Here is a 13,910-nt window from a genome sequence, read left to right as displayed (position 1 = left end):
GTTCTGAAACCGACTGAAAAAAAGGTTTCAGCTTCCTGAAAACTAGGGTAACATTATGAAAATTACAATTTTCTAATATGTGATTGACCCTCTCCTGAAACGGTCAGAAATCATATTACAGCCTGCTGAAAAGTCCTCTAAGTAGTGGAAAAATCTAGAAACATTGCAGTCGACCCGTCTTCGTAACAATAGGTACTCTTAATTATTACTTTTAATAACTAAAACTTTAATGTAATTCAGAGTTTCTGACTGTTTTTATTTTTTAATAAAAATTAAAAACTTTAACTAAATTTGATATATTTTACGTTCATTTAATTTTAATTCAATAAGCGTTGGTATCGGTATCTTATCGGCAAAAAGGTGTATCTATGCATCCCTAGTTTAAATGCTAAAATAGTTTTATAATTGTATTGTTAGTATTATATCAAATTATAATTAGATTAATGTATGGAAATTTATATCATAATTCCACTACTAAAACATATATTTTATATATTAAAGCATACAGGATTTATGAGACTATGCTCTATATTTGGAAATTGTATTGTAAAATTTAAAGCCAAAAGCATATAAAATGTGATTTTATGAACTATATACCTGATATTAAAACAGAGAAATGTTCAAAAATTCGTATAATATATTTTATCAGCTATTTATATTTTGGTGTTTGTATGGTAAAATAAAAATATATTGCTGTAACAGTGTTTATTTTTAACAATTTTGGAATGATAATATACATTATATGGTCTAGTTAATAGTTTTTGGTTTGCCTAAATATTTTGATATTTCCTCACATTCATACAAAATGTATTTTAGAAAATAAAAAGTTTAAGATACATATATATTTTACTCTTCTTATATTATTAACACACAATATATACAATTTCTAGTATGCAATATTGGCAAACAAAACTTAGCTTCAAACATTTTATAAGCCATTACTAAGCAATCCCCCTAAACTATCAACTATGTTTCCAAAAACTTTACTAGTAGATGAATCTGGTATTTCTTTGACTGCTGGCAGTCCCCGGCCAGCTAATTGCCCTACTCTGGGGTCAATGGGCAATGTACCCAAGAATGGAAGTTTAGCTAGTTCAGCTAAGGAGTGACCCCCACCACTTGAAAATATATTTGTGCAATGACTGCATGATGGGCATTCATAACTGAAATAATAAAGCAAGTTATTTAAAATGCTTTTCATCTATATGGGTTGTCTCTGCTTATTATGTTGTTGTATGTGTACTCTATAGTCTGGTGGAGTCTTGGTTCCTGGCAACACTAGGCAATATGTATAATGTTTTAGGTTCATAGGCACACATGGCTAATTAAAGTATGCTCTGGCTCCATTAGGGCTGTAAGGAACTTAAGACAAAAATTCAGTCAATTAAGTTAATTCCTATTGAAACATGTTTGTTTTTGTGGTTTATCTATAATAAAACTTATAGATATTGTTTTGTGATCTCAACAGAGCAATAAGAGTAAACTTACCCACTCATATTCTCAATTATACCCATAATAGGTATCCCAGTTTTTCTGCAAAATGTAATCTCTTTTCTAACATCTTCAATAGCCACCTCCTGCGGAGTGGTTACAAGAATTGCTGCGCAATTCTTCACTGGACGGAGATTTTCCATCACTGTAATATGTTCATCAGATGTTCCTGAAATTAGTCAATAAATAATATATATACTTTTTTTTCTGACTTAAGCTTTAAATTATAATTATCTTAGTTTTGTGATAATAGGAAAGAATCTATGTTTTATTTTTTATTATTGATAACATATATCATGAATTGCCAAAATTGGTAAGATTGTATCAGGTTATAGAATAATAAAAGGTTGATAGTGATAAAATTTAATAAAGAAGTTTACCTGGAGGTGTATCAATAACTAAAAAGTCCAAATCCTGCCAACATACATCTTCCAAAAATTGCTTGATCATAGAGGACTTTTTAGGTCCTCTCCAGACCACAGCATCATTTCTGGAGTTCAACAGAAACCCAATAGACATAACTCCTAGCCTTTGTTCAGGATCTAAGTAGACGGGGATCCATCCTTCCGGCCCTTGATGAATACTTTTACCTTCTAAGTTTAGAATGTAAGGTACACTCGGCCCACACAGATCTATATCTAATAAACCCACCTGGAATATTTAAAAGTTTCTTTGAGAATTATAAAAACAAATGGCAATTGAATTACATTTTATAAAATAAACTTTTTTAACCTTAAATCCTTTTTCTTTCAGTGTTAGTGCCAATTGTGTGCTTACTGTAGATTTGCCAACACCTCCCTTACCAGACAATACTAAAATTACTTGTTTAACTTGTTCTAACATATTTACTTAGTCAATTAATTAATCAAAATAAACAAAATGTAAAGTTTCCAATTTCTATTATAAAGTTTATTTTCATCTTTTAAATCACTTATTATATGATTTAATGGGGTAGCCACATCAAGTTTACGAAATTGTACATGTATTTTGATTTTTAAACCAATATTTGACGTTTGAATCCTCATAGTGTACATTATTTGTGACAATTTAACTGAAATTTTATCATAATGAATATTTTATGGATAATGAAAGTTGTATTCATTATTAGTTATCATAAAATCTTATAAATTAGCCCTTACGATTTGAGTCTGGAATTTTTAAGGTTTCCTCAATAACTAGCAAGTTATGCGATATGACAATACTCAATAATAAGATGATGTTGCCACAATATTTTAGTTGCTCATTAGTTTTTGGGTAATAAATATGCGTAAAATATTTCAATATATAAAGGGTTAAAAAGTATATCCTATGTATAGATAGAAAAGTATACTGAATACAGAATTGGATATTATATTAAGATAAAACATTTAAAGCGGCAACACTGAGTGTTGATAAAAGACAGATGTCAGTGGCGCCGCCTCACGTCTTGTTTTATTTTTCAGTTTTCTAAAGATTCTTTGAGTTGTGGATGTTCGAATTGTGTGCGGATTATTTGTATTTGAGATGCTAATTTTCTCCTATTTTATTACTGATTATTGGACGTTTTGTGACACAAATAGTTTTTGATATATATTACACAGTTTTTTTTTCTTATTGAAAGTAGTGTTTTGCGTATATCAGTGCTTTTATTTGCGTAGAATCTTGAGTGGTTGTGTATGGTGGTCGGCTCTTCAAGATTTTGTGCTTCAGTCGGCTTCATATAAATTCAAGGTAAGCGTTATATTCTATTTCAAAATCTATGTATTAATTTTGAAGTCCGGTTTTAATTGCATTCTTTGTTAAACATGCGGGTGCTTTAACCATTCTTTATAGTTAAGAGACCAATGACGGCCCACCCCTACGGGAATTCGACAAATGTAACTTTGAATTTATAAGACTACGAAATCAATATTTTAGTAACTATTGCTGTGGCATATTTGTCAAAAACAACTTCAGCTTTTAATTTGACCAAATTTTAATTACTAAAGTGTTTATTCTTCTAATAAAACCAACATATGAGAATTTCAGCTTGCTTACTTATTTTATTATTTTAAGTTTTAATAATTATAACGATTTAAGAAAAATCACTAAATTTACTAAACACTCACATTGATATCACTAAGGCTAATTAATTTTAAAGTGTAAATAATAAAAATAATTTTCATAACAGCTTAAAATTACTTAAATGTTTTAAAAAATATCTCTTGTAATTGTTGTACAATATATAGTCTTTTAAAATAGGTTTCTATAAAATAGTATTATTTGTGAGGGAATATTACATATTTCTAAATGTAAGGGGAGCGTCAGAGTCTAAAAAAGCAGTTATGGTTGGGTAGAAAACCTCTGATAAGATAAATGACCTGCATATTTTACTTTTCTTATTAGGTTTTTCATAGTCCGGTGATAATCCTGACACATCCATCTGTATGTAAACACTTCCAGATGGAGGCCTGGTTCTACCATGTTTGTTATGACATAAGAAAATTGGTTAAATGATTGTAGCATGAAAAAAATATTTGATTAGATTTTTCATTAATCTTAACTGTTAACCGAAGCCTTTAATAGAGAGAAAATACATGCTTTTCAAGCAACAATGTTATAACTTGGAAACCCCTATGTCCTTGTTTGGAAACATTATTGGTAACGAGTCAGAACAGATCACCAATTAAAAAAAAGCAATTAATTGATGCAGAAATTTGTCTTGAATCCTGTAAACAGGGTACAGGTAAGTTATAACAAATTTTTAAACAATGAAAAAATTGTTTTATTTCATTACAACAGTTGATCTCAAATTCTTCGTTTTCGACCAATACACGAGAATTCATTTATTTCCCCTAAGACAAGTGAAATAGTTCGAAACCGAATCCCCTTCGTGGCTACATCCTTATAACTTGGCTATAAATCAGGGCGGCGCACGTAGCTATCAGCTATTATTGGTACATCCAGTTGAGATCAGTCGCACCACGCAAGCAAGGAAACAAGCTTAATTCAATTGAATAGTGTCATTAAAGACTTTAATTCACTGGTATTAAATTCGATTAGAATTTTCGTAAAATAGTATGTGAGTTATTGTAAAAAATCAAATATGTTCCCACAATAAATACGCGTACATCGTTAATAAAAGTTAAATCTCAAAGTAAGTAATTATTTAATTGAGTCGGAGGCTAGTCCCTAAAATAACACCATAGTGATATGAGGTCGCTCTATTTTACGACGTTCTAGAAAACCTACCTGTCATAGTATCAATTTCTCATATATCGAAGATACAGTAAACAGTCTAAATTTAACGCATGTTCCAGGTGTTTGAAAGCTTGCAAATGGTTTCCACCCCTCAATGCAGTTATATCTCCCCCGCTCTAATGGTTCTAGCAATTTTAACCGCGGGTTAACGTCAGCCACTTGACCCCTTACACAATATATAATTCCAGAAAAGTTTTGGCAGCCAAATGGAATTAATTTTTTGAACATTATTAGTTACAGTCAAAACCGTTTGTAACCGGTATGTTGTTGTAAACGACATCGTTTAGAACAACATACCGGTTATATTGACCAAAATCAAAGGTCCCGGCTGAATTCTATGTATTAGGTACTTAATAATAACGTCACCGGCTGTTACGACTATCGGTTTTTACGAATATGAGTAATCCATTCGATGTCGTTATAATATATTTTAACATATAAAAATAGATGAACCCAATTATTATTTCTTTTGCATTTTAATTAAATGGGAATCCCCTTGTGATATCTATGATATTAGTCACATGGTGTATGAACAGAAATGTGTTAAACTTTTAACACAAATATAAGTTGAAACGAGTGGATATATTAAAGTGTATAGCTGATTTTTATTTCGTAAAGCGATAGCTATGAGAAAATTATGAAACCTAGCCGATACGCATCTAGGTGCGCCGATTTGTATCAAAAATGTTTTTAAAGCTCTAAAAATAATTTAAAAAATCACAATAGCCTATCCAATGAATTTTTAAAATCTAATATACAAAATATAATTAGGCTATTGATTAGAAACGTAAGATACCCCTATTTCTCCTAATGAGTTCCTCGTTTATATTCTCGGGGGTCCCAAAGAAATTACTTTCCGACTCAATTTAGCTGTTTATTTGATGTTTCTATCAGAGCGAACAATTTTGTTATGCTCAATAAAATGAATTGTATTAAATTGTATTTCTGGAAATGCGCTGTTTCAAAACAGATAATTTTATGCGCAAAATTACTTAGACGTAAAACAAAAACCGATCAAAGTATGACAGCTAAGTGACTATTACACAGATAATATATTTTACGGTAGAACTCCTATATATATTTGATTCTAGAATGCTTGCTGGCTTCGACTCTGTTTTTTAACAGCTGGTAAGATTACGGCTTATTCCACCTTAGAAGACGGAGTGTGGAATTCAATTAACCCCCTCGATGAATGTTCCCGATTTGTCGTGATAATGTTTGAAGATTGAAGTTGTAATGTCTGCATGAGTGACCGCGGAAATTGGAAATGTTAAAATCTTTTCTGCTTTGAAATAAATTACATACATATGATAGGATAATGTGTATATACATTGCATGTATTAGATATATATTATATAAAATGAGTCCTAGACTATTTGTAATATGTATTAAAACATATTACAAATAGTCTAGCAACTAATAACAAATAGTATGACTGAACACTTGTTCAAGAGATTTTTTTCGTACAATTAAGTTAAACCTTAACACGAGCTAAGTAATAGACAAGGACATATGTATTTTCAAAATGTGAAATATAATTTTAACTAATTACAAATTAACTTAAATGATTACATATAAGGCTTTACAGTTTATTATTTTAAGACTTATTATGTGTAATTCATATAAAAATAACGAAGTCTTGCACCTTGACACAAAATGTCAATGCTATTTTGACCTCTAAGCTAGAATGTATCGTTTTGTCTATGTTTTTAAGTCTAGTAACTTCATATGCACATAATTATATTACATTTGCCATCTAATTCATTAATTAAAAATTAAATATGGCTTCCCTGTTTATATGAAACAAGAAAATGTATGTGTACAATACATTCGTAGAATTAGAGTAAGCTTCGATACTCGGATTTCTTAAAAATCATTGGACATTAATTTTTCCAAGTATTGAAAATTTAACATACGCAGATAAAATACATTTAATTACATGTTTTTAAATCAATATCTCTCAATTATTCTTCAATAATTAAAAAAAATATGTTATAGTGTGGAAAATATATGTATGAGATGAACCAGACGTTATACTGAATGTAAAATCCACGTTTCATGTAAATAATCTTAGTTCTTCAACTCTGTCTCGTATAATTCATAGTATCCATTTGGATAGCTCAAACAACCGCTTATTGTTTAAATGATACAATAGTTGTGTAATAATCATTACCCGTTAGTCATTCAAAGTTCAACAGTACATATTATCAGAAACCGTGGGTGTAGTCCAGTCCGTTTGATAATGATTACTTTGTTAGATAATTTTGTTTACAAAGTTGTTTTTTACAATCCTTTAAAAAAATCGTAATAAAATTATTTATATACATAGAATTTACAAGATATTCTTTGAAGAATTTCCTATCCTATTATAAATCCTTTTCAAAGAGCAAAGATGGAGAACGTGGAGTTGACATGTCAAATATTTTTATGTTTTTTTTAATCAATGAGGCCTTACACTGTCGTAAATCAATGGCGCTACAACCTTTTTGGGTTTCGGCCTCAGATTTCTGTATCTGTTACATAATCTGTGTTAATCTAAAAGGCAAGCAGTTCGACTTTTTGGGTCTAAGGTAAGGCGGTATCCTCACGATGTTTCCTTCACCGTTCAAGTGAATGTTAAATGCGCACATAGGAAGAAAGTCCACTGTTTAGAGCCGGGGATCGAACATACGACTTCAGGGATGAGAGTCCCTGAAGTCGTAGGTTGACGCTGAAGCCACTAGGACAACACTGTTCTTATTTTTTTAATTGTCGTAGCTTTATTATGACTAACTAAATTATGAACAAAACACGATCATATAAATAACATAAGAAAGTGTCCGATAGAACTACTTACAATCTCTATTAATTAAGTAACCCTCTGTCCTTGTGTACTATTTTTTTCCACTTACGACTGTTTTAGCCCTTAAGACTAATCGTCTCACTAGTACCTTGCTGTCAAGTATCTACTTGAATATAGTCGATAATTTTTTTGACAGCACTCTTCCAAGTTGTGTTGTGTATATGAAAATTTTGTGTTGTGTATATGAAAATTTTGTGTTGAATGAAATATGTCGTCATTAAATGACATCGCACTATACATCTTCATTCGCGGACGAAGTCGCACGTAACACTTGGTACCTACTAGTATACCGTCTTTGAAAGAAAACACTTTTTTACCGTATTGAAGCTAAGTTTTATTATAAACTTATAATAATTTTACATAATTTTAATTTTTTTCTGAGGTTTCGCGTGCTTTACAGCGTGCGTGGTCACGGTGACGTAATACATTAACAAAAGACAATACTAAGACAGTCTTTATAACGGAAGCCAGTGCGGTAGCCGTGTCGGTCTAAGACTGCGTAAAGTTATTCTTTACAGATGATAAACATGTCCAACGAAATAACGTTCGTTCTAGGAATGGTGAAATAACAACGAGTATTTATTACTACTCAAGTAAGTTATTCCAGTCACCATAAAATCTGTCAGTTTACGCGCCATAACCACACGGAAGCAAAGACAACCAAATCATAGACAATAATCCTACCGGACGCTGGGTGCATTGAATTGGTGTTTCCGTATATGATGAGCAATTGAACACCAAATATGTCAACACGTGTTTAGTCAAGGAAGTTTTCGTCGCTATATGGAATGAAAATTGTTTGATTAGGATCTACGAATGGATTATCCATACAATTTTAATCAAATAAAGAATACAGAAGTGTTTCAGTGTACTTTGATGTCACCCATGTAATAAATATTACCTTGTTTAATTAAAGATTCAAAGTATTGAGTCGGAAAGCTAGTATATACGTTAATAACTAAGAATTGTGGTTCGTTTAATCAATATACAGTATAACTCTGCGTGATACCAAGCATGTATCGTTTGATTCATAATTTGTCGTAAATAAGCTTGAATTAATGATAATTAAAAGTTGCTCATCGCTACGTCAAGAAACCGCGGGATATTATTATTATAGAATGTAAAGGATAATTAATCGTTTTGTGGCCAGTCAAGTGTTTTATTAACTACAAATATGTGATAATTTATGTTAATAGTAAATATATTATTTACATAAATGTCGTTTTATTAAAAAGGTGAACTTTTGGACATATTTAAACTCAATTGAGGTGTCTAACGGTAAGATTCAGAAACCATACTTAGTTCGCTTATGACTTACGGGATTAGCACTTAGTTCTAAGTCTCGTTTTTGAATCTCAGTAAGGTCTCTCACTCACTAACTCTTCATTTATTTATAAGTAATCTAGCTACACATATTTATATTATAAAATAAAACACTGAGACTGTATACAAAGCCAAAACAGATTACATTGATATAAGAAATATATGTATGGAAACACAGTTTTACAAACAATTTTTTTACTATAATCGAATTCAATATCTTCTACGAACTACAAAGTAAAGTATGTAATGGATGTAATATTATTAAAAAATACATTAAGGCCGAGGTTTGAACGTTGCTCCCGTGTGTCAAGTCATGTGGCACTCATTTAGATCGGTCCGTAGAGGCTCATCCGTGAACGTACACAAAAAAATTACATAATAAATGTAAAAGCTTTCTTCAGGTTAAATGATTTTAAAAATCGTTGCAATCTAGAAAAATATAGGCAATGAAAGGACGAGATATAGGGATATCTAGGGGCTGTTACCCTAGATGGCACAGCGCCAAGTGTATAGTACTTTCATATTGCAAGAATTGGGTTAAAGGGTTTTGGGGAAAAGAGGTGTTATAGTCATGGATTTTGTCGCATTACAACAATCTACTTAGAAAAGTTGTTGAATATTACGCCTTTCATTACAAGAGATTAACTTGTAATAATAATAATCACCACAAGACTGTTGACTATCATTTACAAATGTGTAAGCTACTTTAGCCATTGGAAGGAGAGAACCAAATAGTCTCAACAAGTTGGTAATGGTAGGGAGGAGTGATGGCAGGAGAAGTCGATCTACCATTGGTCTGACCAGGTAAAGACAGAGTATTGTCTTTTGTTAACATAGCTTTTACACATTAAGAAAACACTTTTTAAACGGATTAAATCTATGTATTATTATTTAAAAAAACTTATAATTATTTACATAATTTAAAATTTTAATTTTTTCCGACCTTTCGCGTGCTTTTCAGCGTGAATCACCGTGAAAATTATGTAAATAATTATAAGTTTTTTTTTGATAATAATACATAGCTTCAATCCGTTTAAAAAGTGTTTTCTTAATGAAATAAATTTATTTAGGATCGCGAAAATTAATTAACACTAACATAGCAAACATTCAAAATATAGGGCTACGAGCGTTCTCTCTTGATAAACTTATAGAAGTGAACGTCTCAAACGAATACAGGCATTTTTATATCTTAGAACAAAGATCTAGTAAATTAAAACAGATAATCACAGAAGGGATTAATTCGAGACGATTTCGTCGCAACTCATGACTCAGCTTTGAGCAATTGATTAACTAAACCTCTTTGGTTGTTTTGTGGTTGTATTGAACTGCGTCCAACAATGCTGAGAGCGGATTTGCTTCATTGAATGAATTGAATTATTCACTCTTTTCATCCCATTCATCGTTCACTACAGATTTGTATTAATACTTCAATATGGAGTTTTTAAGCCCTTCACTATTGTATGCGTTTACTATACGGGAGGGATTCAAAAACGAGAATCAGCACTATTACTCCTGTAAGTATCCAATACGCTTTTGACACCTAAGAACCAGTAATTAATAAGACATAATACCCTCAAAGATTTACCAAAAATAAAATTACGTTTATAAGTCAGAAAAATATTTTTGTGTTGAGTACAATAAATTAAATCCAATTGTTTCCAATCATTTGAATAACTCCGTATGAAGGTCACATTCATTACCATTATTTACTGACCTCTTATCGACATTTGTAAACTTGGACCTTCAGATATTGTGATGGAATATTTTAAAAACAGAAAAAAAAACACTTGTGATAATTAAATTTAGAACGCTAACAATTTATTCCTATATTATACTGTCCACTAAAATACGATAAACACGATAATCCTCTCCAGTGGTTAGTTCTAGTTTTTATATAAAAGATCGTACAAATAAAATAATTTATCTTAGTCGTAGGATATACAGTTATGAATTAGATATAGAATAAGTTGTTTTATGTTGCTTATAAAAGTGTAATATGTTATAAATGTTTCATAAGGTACTTTCAAATGCATTGGCTGGTTTCAATGTGGAACCACATGCATGTTACCTTGATAAATTTATTCAGTAACTTTTTATATGATTTTATAATATATTTATATCCTGTCTAAAATCGTATTTTTCACTGTACTTTTGCTTATCGTGATATTTTGGTCTATAATCTTTGAAAAGCTTTTACCACTGAATGATTTTTATACTTTTCAAAGCGTTCATTTGTTTGTTTTATTGAGTGGAGATTCTCAGTCCCAGTTCAAGTTTTGTATGAAATATGCAGCGAATCGGGATTGTTACTTGTAGATTGATTACAATAAGTTCTTAGCCGTTCTTGTTCATAGACTGGATACATACATTTGTTGTTTGAATTAACGGCTTTGGTGTAAAAATATAATTAGAGCGCTTCATGTTTAAAAAGTTAAATTCATGTACATATATATAGTAGTTGTGTTGGCCTAGTGGCTTCAGCGTGCACCAATTGACTCTCTGTCTAAGTGTGCATTTAACATTCGCTCGAACGGTGAAGGAAAACATCGTGAGGAAACCGGCTTGCCGTAAAACTAAAATAGTCGACGGCGTGTGTCAGGCCAAAAAGGCTGATCACCTACCTGCTTATTAGATTAACAAATGATCATGAAACAGATACAGTAATCTGAGGCCAAGACACAAAAGCTTGTAGCGCCATTGGTTTATTTATTTTTATAGATAATAGTAACAACTATGTAGATATATAGTACTCATTAAAACCCAGTAATTAATGTAGGAAATTAATCGTAAGAATGCACATCGTGTAAAATAATTATCAGTGTTTCTTGGGACGTGCGGTGTACTGCTTGCAAATAAGTGTTTGATAAGAACCATTAGAAGATGTCCCCTTAACCTAATTCTCCGTTACGCAAGTGGAACTAGATATTGCTTTAATTACACATCGAGATATCTTGACAGAAGCTCGTGTGTCACAAGTACGCCCTTTTATGTAATAAGCATGTTTTTTGTTTATTTTATAATTATTTTAATATAAAAATAAATCAAAGGTGCTACAACCTGTTTAGGTCTGGGCCTCAGATTTCTGTATCTGTTTCACGATTATTTGTTAATCTAATAGGCAAGTAGGTGATCAGTCTTCTGTGCCTGCACGCCGTCGTTTTTTGGGTCAAAGGCAAGCCGGTTTCCTCACGATGTTTTCCTTCACAGTTTGAACGAATGTTAAATGCGCACATAGAAAGAAAGTGCACAGCCGGGGATAGAACCTATGACTTCAGGAATGAGAGTCACACGCTGAAGCTTCGTTAGGTCTTCGGACTGATTCCTATGACAAGTTTCCCCCTAGCGTTTCTCACCTCTGCTGATAGAAAGAATATTACTTTTCATTTGTAAAGTCCGAACCTTTTTTGACGAAAACTTTTTTTTTCTTCTAAAACCAATGATAGATGACCTTATTATATATATATCCTATAGATAAAGATTTAGGATGTGTGTAAGGTCAAATCTTCAGTACGACTATTTTTTTAAAGGTTCATTTTCATGTGTAAATGTCAACGTCTTCTTTCTGTTCGCATTTTATAATTTGTCATGAAAAAATTATATCATTTTGATTAATAATTTACGATTTTTAATGAAATGAATACGCAATTTGATATAAATGTGGTGGACGTACTGAGTTAAACAGTAGTTCACAGAACGCTTCTGAAACGTCAAAAATTAAGCATGAATATCTCTGTATGAAGTTTCATACATGTACTTTTATCATTAATTTATTTCGATTTCGTCAACTTACTGAACTAATAACACGGAGTTAAATGAGGCTTTTATTTTTAAATATTTCTTTCAAATCATCGGCTAACTCCGATCTTCCAATCCTTCCAATACAATCGATTCAGCGTATTCAACTCTATTATAAATTCTAAATTTATCAAAAGTTAGACGAAGATATATTTTTATAAACACACATCCTTAAGGTTTGTGTATGTTGTTTTATGACGCAATCTTCCAAAGTCGACATTTCATCACTTTTATTTTATTTCACAGTCATATTCACTAGCGGAAGATTTGTAAGTTTTACATATTCGATGTGTATATTTATGCCCTACAATAAATATAATATAAAATTGTATTGCATATATAACTAGTCGGTTTGTTTGACAATGTAAATGGTGCGGTATTACGTGACTAATATTGATATTCAGCTAACGCGTTTGATAGGTTAAACTCACGCACAATATGCGCCTGAGCCTTTGGAATGCGTTGCAAGTTATACTAACTAAAGTAATTAATAATAATAATAAATCAATGGCGCTACAACCTTTTTAGTTTTTGGCCTCAGATTTATGTATCTGTTTCATGATCATTTGTTAAACTAATGGGCAAGTAGGTGGTCAGCCTACTGTGCCTGACGCACGCCGTCGACTTTTTGGGTCTAAGGCAAGCCGGTTTCCTCACGATGTTTTCCTTCACCGTTCGAGCTAATGTTAAATGCGCACATAGAAAGAAAATCCATTGGTGCACAGTCACATGAGAGGATGAGAGTCACACGCTGAAGCCACTAGGCCAACACTGCTCTGTAAAGTAATAAATAACCTTTTCAATTCTTCTGGTCTTGGGTCGATTTCGTCGATTGGAGAACGGACTGTAAATGTAAATTTAGAGTTTTTTTTAGTTACGTATGTAAATAAATCTATTTTGTCGTTGACTTTTTTTATCAAAATTATATCCTGTCGAACTGGCTATTAATGTATAAATATATTACTGTTTTTCATAGCTTTGTAATACTTATTAATAATGCCTATTCGTTTATCATTACTATGTCCCTAATGTATGGCGCTTATCTTTAAAAATACTAGAAATATCCAATCGCAGTGTTCAGAGCTATCAATAGATAAATTTTATCGATAATTGTAATAGCATTTAGGTATTGAAAAACGTAATTTCATATCCATCAGTATCACCTCGGCTTTTTACGCCATTATGTGGATTCAGCGGCCCACTAATATTAAGGAAAGAGCGTACCAATTCTTTAAAGTTC

At 31.5% G+C, this 13,910-nt stretch overlaps 2 protein-coding genes across 4 annotated transcripts in view; one reads left to right on the top strand and one right to left on the bottom strand.

The window, feature by feature from the left end:
• Positions 1-696: 696 nt before the first annotated feature.
• LOC123708043 (cytosolic Fe-S cluster assembly factor NUBP2 homolog) lies at positions 697-2,440 on the bottom strand. The gene is made up of 4 exons (XM_045658501.1): positions 2,224-2,440; positions 1,872-2,142; positions 1,489-1,660; positions 697-1,163 (listed from the first exon to the last, which is right to left on the bottom strand). Exons 1-4 carry the CDS (start codon positions 2,332-2,334, stop codon positions 929-931), a joined length of 789 nt encoding a protein of 262 aa, XP_045514457.1. The 5' UTR covers positions 2,335-2,440; the 3' UTR covers positions 697-928.
• A 484-nt stretch (positions 2,441-2,924) lies between these two features.
• The window catches only part of LOC123708178 (protein tweety), a 62,190-nt gene continuing 51,204 nt past the window's right edge, over positions 2,925-13,910 (top strand). For 2 of the 3 annotated variants that reach the window (XM_045658727.1, XM_045658725.1), the window contains exon 1: positions 2,926-3,201. The gene's annotated coding sequence lies outside the window, so the exon portion shown is untranslated. Of the gene's footprint in view, positions 3,202-13,910 lie in introns of all 3 variants that reach the window. The other variant, XM_045658726.1, reaches the window with a different exon arrangement.

The sequence above is a fragment of the Pieris brassicae genome, chromosome 4 (assembly GCF_905147105.1).
Source record: "Pieris brassicae chromosome 4, ilPieBrab1.1, whole genome shotgun sequence".
In the NCBI taxonomy this organism is placed as follows: Eukaryota; Metazoa; Arthropoda; class Insecta; order Lepidoptera; family Pieridae; genus Pieris; species Pieris brassicae.
This window is presented reverse-complemented; position numbering and strand designations above follow the sequence as displayed.